We start from the raw sequence: 12,597 nt of genomic DNA on the forward strand, positions 1-12,597 counted from the left end.
ATTAAATATTAATAGACTCTGTTTGCATATGGTCTACTTTCACCATCTCATCAATACAACATCATTTTTATTCATAATGTTCACATCCTGACTTAGGTTGCAGGTCAGTGACCAAGTCTTCATAACCGCGAAGGTACGGCGATCCGAATCGATTATACTCAGCTGAGGATCTCCAATCACACGACATATGTAGCACTTAACCCTTGCATATGTCAACCCGCCACCGGGGTTCTTAAGACCGGATCAGGTTCACGCAGACCGAGAGCACAGATACACCACCGTCCAGCCTCTTGCCACGGAGGGTACACGCTACTCTCGCCACCGCTCCACGCCCATCTCGTGTTGTCTTATTCCGGCCTTAGTCTGCCCGAGGCAAGGCTTACCCATGACGAGGCATGTGACCAGTTAAAGGGTCCTCGGTCAGCAGGCCAACATACGCATCCAATCCTTAATCAACCTGGGTAGAACATCACCTGTTCCTAACCCAAGTCTCAATTTAAGTATTTTCATCCTTAGGATTGTGTCTGTTCCTTAGGATGAAAGAGCATCACAGGGAACTTTGCAGTAAGATCCCACTATTGCTCCAAATGAAAATATTCTTGCAGGTAGAAAGCCATCCTCTCCCGGGTTAAATTGAGGACAACCTCTATCCACAAGATCTAAGCAAGGCTAAGCATTTTTGTAAATCATAATTTTGATACTTCACAGAAGTATCTATAAAGGTATGGATATCAAGGAAAGCAATGCATCAAAGGGTTCCAAGCAACTCCTATGAACCTAATGCACATTTCACTAGACTTAAAGTGTGCGAAAAGTATTTTAAAAACACAAGGAAAGGGGTTGCATGCACCGGGGCTTGCCTGGAATAAACACTAGGTTAGTGTTGTTAGACGATGAGCACTTGACGACCATTCTTTGTTTTGGCACTTGTCAGGTCATCCATCCTTGCGTTCGTCCTTCAGCTTCACCATGCGGAGTAGCCCGCGCTTGGGGTTGACTTGGCTTGTCTTCCGCATCGCGCGATTAATTAACGTACCACGATCGAATCGATTTGATAACCGCGAGGACAACGACGGTTCTCAGTTTGGATATCCGGTCGAGCTTCTGGCAATTGCTGCACGGACTTTTCTCATATTTTTATCCAACTCTAGGATCACTCTTCGGATGACAAAGTCGACGATGAACCCCATGGAGTAAACAACGACGTTGTTGTATCCACCATATGGAGACGAATGACGACAACGGCACAACGGCACGAGCAAAAAGGCTTGGCCAGGGCAGAGTCCGAGCGGGTTGACGGCGAGCCGGACCGTGATAGTTCAAGGCTGAGGCTGAGGGAGAGTGACCGGGCCACAAGCAAGCTGCGCGAGCTGAGGGCGTGGCCATGGAAGAGCAGGGGATGGGCGAGCTCGGACCAAGGCGACAACGCGATGGAGCTTGCTGGGAAGCCCGTCCAAGGAGCAACGTTCGGCGAGCTCCGGCGAGAGGAGGTACAGCATGGGCAAATTTCATGGCGGCCATGAGAGAGGAGCAAGGAAGGAGCGCGCGTGGGAGAAGATCTTGAGTGCTGCTGCCACTCCGGCCAGGGAAGCGACGGCAAATACGTCGAGCAGGGAGTGCTGGGCGAGTTCCACATCGAACTAGAGGAGAAAGACAGAGGGAGGTCGAGCGCTGAGAGCAAAACGCCCAGGCGTTGTGCTGGGGAAGTAAGAGGGAGAAGGCACGACCTGTTGAACGCGGAGGAAAATATCCAGGGGAGAGCGGTGGTTGGATGAGAACAAAGTCCAGGAAATGATAATTAGCAAGAGACGTATGCACACCAGCTTTCCCAAGGAGCTAGATATTTTCTTTTCTGTTGTTTTTTTTTTGATTTTTCCCCCCTGTGCGCGGATGAGAACGATGACTGCAGATGAGAAAAAAAAAAGAATCTGGACAGGGGACGGCGTGATAGGATAGGATCTCTGGGATATTTTCCATTTTCCATTTTCCATTTTTTTATAACGGAAATAGTAAATATTTCGGATTCGGATAAATTCATCTGTTTTTGTCCCGAATATTTGATGTGGTGAATATTTTGTAGTAGATGAACTTTTGCCAGGTATTTATATCCAAAGATTTAAAGTTGGCAAGAAACATACGGACCGAGTTAAACGGATTTCGGCTTCTGTATTTTAATCTGCACTGATTTAGTTGATTTTAGACGAATTCCGTCCGCTATTCGAACACTCGGTTAGAGAACAATTTAATTAAAAATCTGTAGACGCGACGTCGTGGTTGACAGAAGGGGATTAAATTATTTTACCCGAACAATTTAGTCGTCGAGTTCAAATTAATTTATCCGGGATAAAATTATCAAAGTGGGTCGGGCTTCCGAATTTGTATTCGTGCGAGCGATGAATTTTAAATACTCGCCAGACGCACCGATCTTCGAAACAACTATGTTCCGAACATCATGAAAATTTAGGAAGAGCCCGGATAGATGAAAATAAAAACGATGTCGCACCCGCGTCCGACAAAACAGATGTGATATAAAAATCGCGATAGGCAAAAATAATTAGACCTTAGGGTCCGTCGTATTCACTGATCTCACGTGCTTAAATCCATACTCGTTGTTGAGCGGAATATAAACACCTGGGGTGTTACAGTTGCTACACCCCCATTGTACACCTAGACCATCTCCTTACATCTATAAAAGGAAGGTCTAGGGCTCTCGTACGAGAAGGTGGCCGCGAGGGTGGCCACGCGGGAGAACGGGCCGACGCACAAGGCTCGCGCTCTCTCTCTCCCTCGCGAACGCTTGTAACCCCCTACTGCAAGCGCATCCGCACTGGACGCAGGACAACACGAGGCCGCGGTTTCCCCTTACTGTTTTCCCCCTTGTGTTCCGTCTCGCGCCGACCCATCTGAGCTGGGACACGCATCGACAATTTACTCGTCGGTTCAGGGACCCCCGGGATCGAAACACCGACACTATTAGAGCCAATACTGTGTTAACTAAAAGATGCTATTGGAATTAGTTAGCTAACTATTAACTAATTTGCTAAAAGTTGCTAATAGCCGAACTATTTGCTAGGCTGCTCAGGTATTTTCAACTAATTTTAGAAGCTAAATAGGTGCATTCAAACGTCACCTTAACTGTTGCATGGACGTATACAAAGCTAAACAGAGAGAAATTTTGATGGACTCATCCATGACATATTGACATCCAATCCGTGCTGCCTGCCTAGTGCCTATTGCCCCTAATAGGCTAGTAGCTAGCCATACGTGTTCTATCTGGCCAGTACTATTCCATCTAGCTTAGAAGTATATTAGCTAGTACTGCTGCTTGCCGCTGCCGACGCCGCCGCTTCTGCGAGGTATGCCAGCGTCATGGCCGCGTCACTCATGAGCGGGCGAGCGGATGCCTCTTCCTGCAGGCACATGGCGGCCACGGCCACGGCCTGTTTGAGGTCCCTCTCCGGGAAGCCCCCTCGCAGGAGCGGATCGGCCAGCTCGCGGTACCTCTTGCTGTCCCGGAGCATGGGCATAGCCCAGGCCACCAACAGCTGCTCCGCGGTGGGCCTGGTGGAGTCCACGGCGCGCCGCCCGGTGATGAGCTCCAGCAGCAGCACGCCGAAGCTGTACACGTCGGCCTTGACGGTGATGGTGCCGGCGCGCACGTACTCGGGGGCGCAGTAGCCGTAGGTGCCCATCACGCGCGGGGACCGGTCGCCGATGGGGCCCAGCTTGGCGAGCCCGAAGTCGGAGAGCTTGGGGCAGAGGGCGTCGTCGAGGAGGACGTTGGAGGACTTGAGGTCGCGGTAGATCACGGGCGGGTTGGCCGTCTCGTGCAGGTACTCCAGCCCCCGGGCGGCGCCCAGCGCGACGCGCATGCGCGTCTCCCAGCTCAGCGCGCGCTGCTCCTGCTCGGGAGCGGCGTTGCCCTTGTCCCTGCTGCTGGTGTCCAGCAGCAGGTGGTCAGCCAGCGACCCCAGCGCCATGTACTCGTACACCAGCAGCCGCTGCTCGCCGTCGGCGCAGTAGCCCACAAGGTTCACCAGGTTGGGGTGGTGCAGGAGGCTCAGCATCAGCACCTCCACCACGAATTCGCGGTTGCCCTGCACGCCCTCGCGGTCCAGCTGCTTCACCGCCACCACCTGCCCGCTCTCCAGACGGCCCCGGTACACGCGCCCGAAACCGCCCTCCCCCAGCAAGCACTCCGCACGGAAGTTTTCCGTTGCCGCCGCGAGCTCGTCGTAGGTGAACGCGCGGGCTCTGCTGTCGACGTTGCTGCTCGACGCCGCCGCTATTGGGTTATCGGCTTGCTGGTTACCCTTGTTGGACGACGAACACGACGGCAATCGCAGGCTCCGACCGCGCCTCCTCGACGTCGACGGCAGTGGCGCCTCTTCGTCCGCCTCTTGGTCACCCGCTGGCTTGAAGCATGCAAAGCAGCCCACCATGATCTATCTCCGACTCCGATCAACGACGCATGCAGCAAATTAATCAAAAGAGCCAGCAAAAACTAGCACAACGACGCAAGATCGGAGAGGACAGGAGCAACGACTGGCGTATGGCGATTTGCATTGACCGGCGCACACGCATGCATGCATGTGTTTTGGTGACGACGACTGATTAATTGACGGACCAAAGTGCCAAACCAAAATTAGTAACACGGTATATATCTTTACTATATTTAAGTATTAGTCGTGCGTCATATTTTTGCAATAAGACCTTTCTGTTTATTCCAAATCAACCCTCATTTTCGCCCACACCGCCTCCCCCGAACCCGCTGCACCTTTCGAAAAAAAAACTTCAAAAAACCAATCGCAATATCTCCCTCCACCGCCACTACCCCACCCACCCCTACCCCAATCCCCTCTCCCCCATTCACCAGATCGAGCAACGCGTGCCTAGGGTTACGCGCCCACCGACAGCGATGCCCCCGTCTTCCGTCTCGGGGGGCAGCGGCCCAGGAAGCGTCTCTCTATTAGCCACATCAGTGAATCAGCTGAAGATGGTGAAGCTGGAGAAGTGTCAGGTGGGCTGCGCCAAGACAGCAAAAGGCCCACGAAGCAGAATATGCGCGTATTCGGGCCCAACTGGGTGAACTAGTGAGTAGCAGCCGTATTAATACTTGTGAGGACTGTATGAGAGGGTATGAAATGTAATAACCTAAACTTCCACTTGTTTCCAGCCATCACGGCGCTACCAGCTCTCTGCTGTATCTCTCTGTTCATCTGTATCTTCCTCTTCTCTCATACATCTCCACTAGTAATCTGTTAACAATTGGAATCAGATTCAGTTGTTCTGGTCTCTGTGGAGTTCGCTGATCTGGATCATCTGCCCAACCACGACTAAGACACCCGTTTTCGTCGCCGTCAAGTCATGGTGAATCCAGATACACAAGTCATTCTAGATGAGATGTCCCGGCGGTTTGCGGAGCAGGATGCCAAGTGGCATCGTCGCACCGCCGATCAGGAGAGTCGCTAGGAAGCCGTCTTATCGAGGCACACGGCTGCTCAGGACGCGCACGTTCGTACTCTAGAGCAAGCCACGGGGGCGCTTGAAGAATGGAAGATGAGTATAGAAGGTGTGGTGGACGACCTACGCATGGAGGTTGGCAAAGTAGCCAAACACTGTGAGCGCACGCTGGTGGAGAAGCCGGCTACGCTCGCGGGCGTCCTCGCGCCTTCTCCAACGCCTGTCGTGCGTCTATCTGCTGGATCTCCAGCCATCTCACCCCATGGGCTCGGCCTCGACTCAAGTACACGGGAGAATGGTTTTGGGTCCGTCACGACCCTTCTCCATTCCCCGGCAAATGGTATACGTTCATATGCTGCTCTTCAATTTGTGCCTTCTGTGCGTGATGGCTGTTTTCCTGAAAATGCGGGACAACTGAGTGATATGGGTATGTGTGGTGCTATGCGGGGTCGGTTGCCGCAGCTGAATTTTCCGGTATTTGATGGGGATAATCCGAAGTTGTGGATCAGGCATAGTCAGGATTATTTTGATATGTACTCGGTGGATCCACACATGTGGATTAAGGTTGCTACTATGCACCTGACGGGGCAGCTGCTCGTTGGTTTTCTTCTAGAACTGACGAGTGTCGCGGATCTACTTGGCCAGTATTCTGTCAGGATTTGTTAGAGCGTTTTGGTAAGGATGAGAACGAAGTTTTTAATTCGCCGTTTGTTTCAAATTAAACAAACATCTACGATGGTAGAATATGTTGAAAGATTTTAAAATTTGGTGAATAATTTGGTAGCTTATGGACGTCCTCTGGATCCCTTGTATTTTGTTCAACGTTTTGTGGATGGTTTGCATGATGAGATCCATGTTGCTGTGTTTGTCCAGCGCCCTACTTCCTTGGATTCTTCCTGTGTGTTGGCCTTGTTGTAGGAAGAGGTGTCGTCGGTGCCCAAACGCGTGGATGGACGCCGATTGGAGTTTTCCATGTCAAGCAGAATTCCTGCACCACATAATACTAAGAAGCCGGTGGGTCCTGTGGTGACTAGCAATCGGACTGGTCTTCGTCGTCCTCGAGCTGTTGACGATAAATTGGCCGCGCTTCGTGTGTATCGACGGGCTCGCGGTCTCTATCATAGGTGTACTGAAAAATGGTCGCGCGACCATCAGTGTCCTTCTTCAGTGTAGCTTCACGTGCTTCAAGAAGTTCTGGACCTCCATATCGCTGAGGAAGATGCTGCACCTGAAGATACTGTTATGGAGTCAACTGTGTCCGAACAAGTCTTTGTGATGTTGTCCGTGGCTGCTATTTCAGGAGGAGAATTAGTTAATACTATGAAGTTTCACGGTTGTATTCAAGGTGTGGAGGTGTTGATTTTGGTGGATTCCGGAAGTTCACATTCTTTCCTTTCGACGACAGTGGCTGATCAATTGTCAGGAATTACACCGATGACAACTCCTGTTCAAGTGCAAGTAGCCGATGGGGGCAGATTGTCTTGTTCTCGTCAATTATTGGGCGCGATTTGGACGGTGCAACGGTGTTCCTTTGCCACTGATTTTCGTCTTTTGGCCCTATCTTCTTATGGTATGATTATTGGGATGGATTGGCTTTCTCAGCATAGCCCGATGAAGACCCATTGGCTCGAAAAGTGGATGGTCATTCCTTATAGATCAGCAACTGTTTTATTATATGGAATATCTGTTGTTTGTCCAGCCGGATCCGTAGTTGAAGTTACTGCGTTGCAATCTGTTCCTCCATCACTGTTGGATTTGCAGCTGCCAGATCTGTTGTCAACGTTGTTAACTGAATTTGCTATGTTGTTTGATCCTCCAACAGGACTTCCACCTTCACGTCATTGTAATCATGCTATTCCTCTCATTAGTGGGGCTTCTCCAGTGAAGGTACGGCCATACCGTTATCCCCCAGCCATCAAGGACGAAATTGAACGTCAAGTTACTGTTATGCTGCAAACAGGCATTATCCAACATAGTGACAGTCCCTTCTCCTCGTCAGTACTTTTGGTCAAAAAGAAGGATCAATCATGGCGATTCTGTGTTGATTTCAGACACTTGAATGCAATTACAGTAAAGTCTAATTACCCGGTACCTATCATTGAAGAGCTTTTAGATGAGTTGGACCAAGCGTCATGGTTTACTAGTCTGGATCTCATAGGAGGGTATCATCAGATACTGCTACAACCTGAAGACACTCACAAGACAACCTTTCATACACACTCAGGCCACTATGAGTTTCGTGTGATGGCTTTCGAATTGACAGGAGCTCCTGCAACTTTTCAACGAGCAATGAATGCCACCTTGGCTCCCTTGCTTCGTCGTTGTGTGCTAGTATTCTTCGACGATATATTGATTTATAGCACCACATTTGAAGAGCATGTGCAACACATTCGGGCAGTACTGGAACTGTTGGCCCGGGATCAATGGCAACTGAAACTGTCCAAGTGTTCTTTTGCTAACTCATAGATGTCGTACTTGGGTCATCTCATTTCAGCATCTGGGGTGGCAACTGACCCAGCCAAGATACAGACGGTGGCAGCCTGGACTTCACCCACAACAGTGAAGGAGCTTCGTAGTTTCTTGGGGTTGTTAGGGTACTACCGTCGATTTATGAAGCATTTTAGCCTCATTGCTAAACCGTTAACAACACTACTTAAGAAAGGGGTCTTGTATGTATGAACCACTGCTCATGAGGAAGCATTTAAGGCTTTGAAGCAGGCTCTTGTCACCGTTCCAATGCTCGCATTGCCCAATTTCACATTAACCTTTTGTCTCCAGACAGATGCAAGTGCCTTGGGAGTGGGTGCTGTTTTAATGCAGTCCGGACACCCAATAGCTTATTTGAGCAAGGCTTTGGGAACTAAATCTCAAGGGTTGTCCACATATGAGAAAGAATATCTGACAATTCTGGTTGCTATAGATCATTGGCGCCATTATTTGCAGTTGAAGGAGTTTCACATTTACACGGTGTTGGGGACTTGTTCTCAAATGCTAAGAGTTAAGAACAAGGCAACATAAAAAGTGTTAAGTGTTAAAGTCCTTCGTCCTTCGAAGCATTATGTCCCTTCGGGAAATAGTGAGTTTCGGACGAAGGTCATAAGAGACATACCTTCGTAAACATAACAAGTAATGACGAAGGACTCATATAAAGCATGAAATATAATATAAGCATCATCATAGAATCATTTCTATTTTATTAACATGGAAAAATAGAAATGATTTCAAATTACAAGTGTACCTTCGGTCCTGAGAGAAGGTAAAAAGTACAAGCGTGACGCAAAAGCAAATGCCAAGTCAGCGTGAACAGTACGGGGGTACTGTTCATCTATTTATAGACACAGGACGCAGCCTGTGACGAATTACAATTATGCCCTTTACAAAAGTTTACAACATTATCTTAGACCTCTATGGATAAAAAGGTCATTCTATCTTTATGTCGGTTTGCAACGCCGAAGCTCTATAAAAAGGAACCTTCGGCCATTTCCTGGGGACGATTTCAGCCGAAGCTGCTTCTTCACGCAAGACCTTCGGCGCAACGAAGCATGGGCCCAACAGTAGCCCCTTTCGCGGCGCTAGATCGTTTTTCGTAACGAGCTTGAACCGTGAAAAAATCCTCTCAAGCTTCGGGAAGCCGAAGGTCCAAAAAACACCTTCCCTGAGCTCGTTGCCGAGAAACGATTCATTTCCCGAGATCGTGTCGGTCCCACCTTGCAGAGTCACTGTTTGGTCTTTGCGGTCCACTGCGCAGCGAGTACAAGTTACTGCCCGCCTGGTGTAAAAACCCTGCCGCTTCGCCTTCTTACCTGCAGCACTATATAAACAGACGAGTAGGTGTGAAGTTACCACAGCATTTACTGCTATTTGCACTGTTTTGCTGCCAAAATTTTTAACCATCACCGAAGCTTGTTTGTCAGATTTGAACGAAGCTCCATCTTGAAGCCTGCTTCGGAGAAAAAAGTATCAAAGTTTCACAAGTTCATAATTAAATGGCCAGAGTTCGCTCTACAGCTAGGGTTGAGCGTGAGGGGGACGAAACTGAAGCTTCGGAGACTGTGCCCATCTCCGAAGCGATGCAGCGCTCCGGACTGGTGACTGCGGAAGAAATGCCTGCTGCCGAAGCAAACCCGACAGCTGCCGAAGGAGAAGGGAACATTGAAGAAACCGACTCCGAAGATGACTACCGTATTGCCATGCCCAGCAAACCCAGCCACCTAGACTTCGGAAAATCGACTGTTTCAAAGGTTGATCTCGCCAAGATGGTGAAAGCAGGTTTTTTCAGTGAAGATCAGAAGAAGCTACTTCGCTTCGGGGGAGAAGAGACCACCCCGAAGCCAGAGAAGGACGAGGTTGTCATCTTCAAAAGCTTTTTAAAGGCTGGGCTAAGATTCCCTGTTCACGAGATTGTTGCGGAGATATTGAAGAGGTTTGGCATCTACCTTCACCAGTTAACTCCTAACGCTATCGTTAGGCTTAGCGTTTATATTTGGGCCCTCCGAAGCCAAGCAGTGGAGCCTTTTGCTGACAGTTTCTGTCGAGTTCATGAATTGCATTATCAAACAAAGGCCAGAAAAGATGGGCTTCATGAAAACTTCGGTTGCTACAATTTTGCCTACCGGAAAACCGCAAAGTTTCCTGTAATCAGCTACCGAAGCAAATGGCCGGCAGGCTGGAAATCAGAATGGTTCTATGTCAAGGTTGATGAGGACAAGGAGAAGCTTGTGCAAAGTCCACTCGAGCTAACTTTCGGAGAAACCCGACCCCACTGCAACATGACACCAGAGGGTCAAACTCAACGGGCAATGGATGAATTCAGAATCATTGCAGAGCATATTGGTACCAGGGATCTGGTTCAAGAATTCTTAGCATTCAGAGTCTTCCCTACTCTGAAAAAATGGGAAATGCCAAAGTTAAAGGGGGAGAAGAAGGAAGGGGATCTTGTCCGGCTTCCTTACCACTTCAAATTCAAGAAATATTTTAAGAAGCCCTGCCAAGAGTGGCTGGATACAGTTGAGGTGATGTGTAATGAAATTCTTGGAAATTATTCGAAAAAAGAAGATCAACTGATGACAGCAGCCTTCGGCACCCGTCCGAAGCGAAGGCTGAACCGAGTGCTTGATGCACTGGGTTTCGAATATCCTGATTATGCGCAGCTGAACAAGGGTGCTGAGGGCCAGAGAAGAAAAAGAGCGGCCGAAGCTTTAAACAAGGATGAAGAACAACCACCAAAAAAGAAGAAAATTGTCAAGAGAAAAATATCAACTCCAAAGCGAAAACTATCCGAAGAAGAGGGGACCCCCACACCACCTTCTACTAGCGACGTGGAGGAAATTCTAAAGGTAATGACTGAACCCATGCCCACGAAGCTAAGTCCATTAGGGCCTCGACTGACGAAGCTTTTTCAAAAGGTGGCGGAGCCGGAAAAAACGAAGATAGCCAAAGCGAAAAGGCAAAGAATTATTGCCGTAACAGAAGTTATTGACAAGACGCCACCGAGGGCGTCAATTCAGAAAACACCAGCTGTTGAGGGCACAGAAAATGTCGAAGTCGCACCTTCGGAGGTCGCGGCTACCGAAGCCGCTACAGCCGAAGATGTAAACTTAGAATCTACTATTGAAGACATCAACAAAATTTTAACAGACATGGCTGCAGAAGAAGCTGCCACCACTGCTGAAGAAACCATGGCCACAGTGCCTGGGAAAGGGAAAGAAATAGCCGAAGACACTTCGGACGACGAAGCCTACTCATTTCAAAATTTAGTCGGACAAAAACTGTCGAAGGCCGAAAAAGAAGAGCTTAAGGAATACGCCAAATCTTGCGGATACAAGCCAGGAGCTCTTCTATTTGGAGGCATTGATGATGAAAAACTGGGCTGCATCCGGGACTCAGCTGGGGCTAAGGTCATCGGTACTCTATCAAAGAGTATCGGTTTTCCGAAACTAGAGACAGACATCAGCCGCTACCGACGACAACATATCGTCGGCAGCTTATTTTATTCAAATTTCAAGGTAAACATCCTTCTCTCTAACTTCTATTGTTTTTTAATAATGGCAATATTCTTTAACGAAGGTTGTTTATTTGCAGAGCATGCTTCTAAGCAAAGCTTTGAGGATGCAGCAAGATCTAGAAGATAAGAAGCACGAAGCTATAATTGAAAATTTAGAGAGCAAGATAAAAGAACAATCAGCTATTATTGAAAAGAAAGACTTTGAACTTCAATCAACCGAAGGCTTGCTGGCAGAGACTGAAGCCAAAGTAGCAGAATTGAATTCGAAGCTTCTCTGCCAATCAAAACAATTTGAACAAGAGAAGCTAAAACTTGACTCGAAACTTGAAGCCGAAGTCCAAGCCAACTCAAATTTGAAGAAATCATTAACAAGCCTTCAGGATAAATGTTTGAATTTTAGCAACAATTGTATCCAACAACTAAAGAAGATCTTTTACTCAGTTGGAGCCAGCAGCGGGAAATTTACCCCTTCGGATGAAGATTTACCAAAAGCCTTCGATCATATCGAAGCTGAAATTGAAGAACTTGACGAAGTTATAGCTGGGCACGGTGACTTCTGTGCCTGGGTAGCTTCTCGGGGTACTGCTGCAGCATTCCTGAAGGCTGGCTGCGAACATGGAAAGATTGTCAACAGGCCCAACTTCGCCCTGTCTCCATCAATTCTCGACGACATTCCTGACCTCGCCCGGAGCATCTCAAATAGATTCATAAAAATGATATGGACAAAAGGCGGGCGAGAGAAGGCTGGGGACGAAGCTCGAAGTCATCTTGAACCAGTAAGAAATCATACTTTGTACTTACCTCCTCCTTCACACTTGATTTTTACTCGGGATACCTTGATTCATGTAGGATGACGAAGCTGAAGGTGATACTTAAAGGATATGCCGCCGAAGCAGAAACCTGACGAAGATTATTAGGAGTAGACTAGAAAAAACTCAGGAGAATTTGTAACAACTTTTTGTAAATACAATTAATCTATTCTCAAGGAGCTTTGTTCATACCTTGTAATATATTCTTACCCTTTTATTGAGACGCTTTGATGTGGACGAAATCAGTATTTTGAGCCGAAGGCGAAAAAACACCTTCCCTTCTTTTCGGACACAACGAAGCATAAAAGACCATTTCTTCTT

General features: G+C 48.2%; 1 protein-coding gene across 1 annotated transcript; it reads right to left on the reverse strand.

The window, feature by feature from the left end:
• Nucleotides 1-3,083: 3,083 nt before the first annotated feature.
• LOC103650676 (probable serine/threonine-protein kinase PBL25) lies at nt 3,084-5,287 on the reverse strand. Its single transcript, XM_008676237.2, has one exon. It carries the CDS (start codon nt 4,440-4,442, stop codon nt 3,309-3,311), a length of 1,134 nt encoding a protein of 377 aa, XP_008674459.1. The 5' UTR covers nt 4,443-5,287; the 3' UTR covers nt 3,084-3,308.
• Nucleotides 5,288-12,597: the final 7,310 nt, after the last annotated feature.

The sequence above is a fragment of the Zea mays genome, chromosome 3, assembly GCF_902167145.1.
Source record: "Zea mays cultivar B73 chromosome 3, Zm-B73-REFERENCE-NAM-5.0, whole genome shotgun sequence".
In the NCBI taxonomy this organism is placed as follows: Eukaryota; Viridiplantae; Streptophyta; class Magnoliopsida; order Poales; family Poaceae; genus Zea; species Zea mays.

Coding starts and splice junctions, on each gene's coding strand:
- LOC103650676 (XM_008676237.2), bottom strand. CDS start 4,442: ATGGTGGGCTGCTTTGCATGCTTCAAGCCAGCGGGTGACCAAGAGGCG.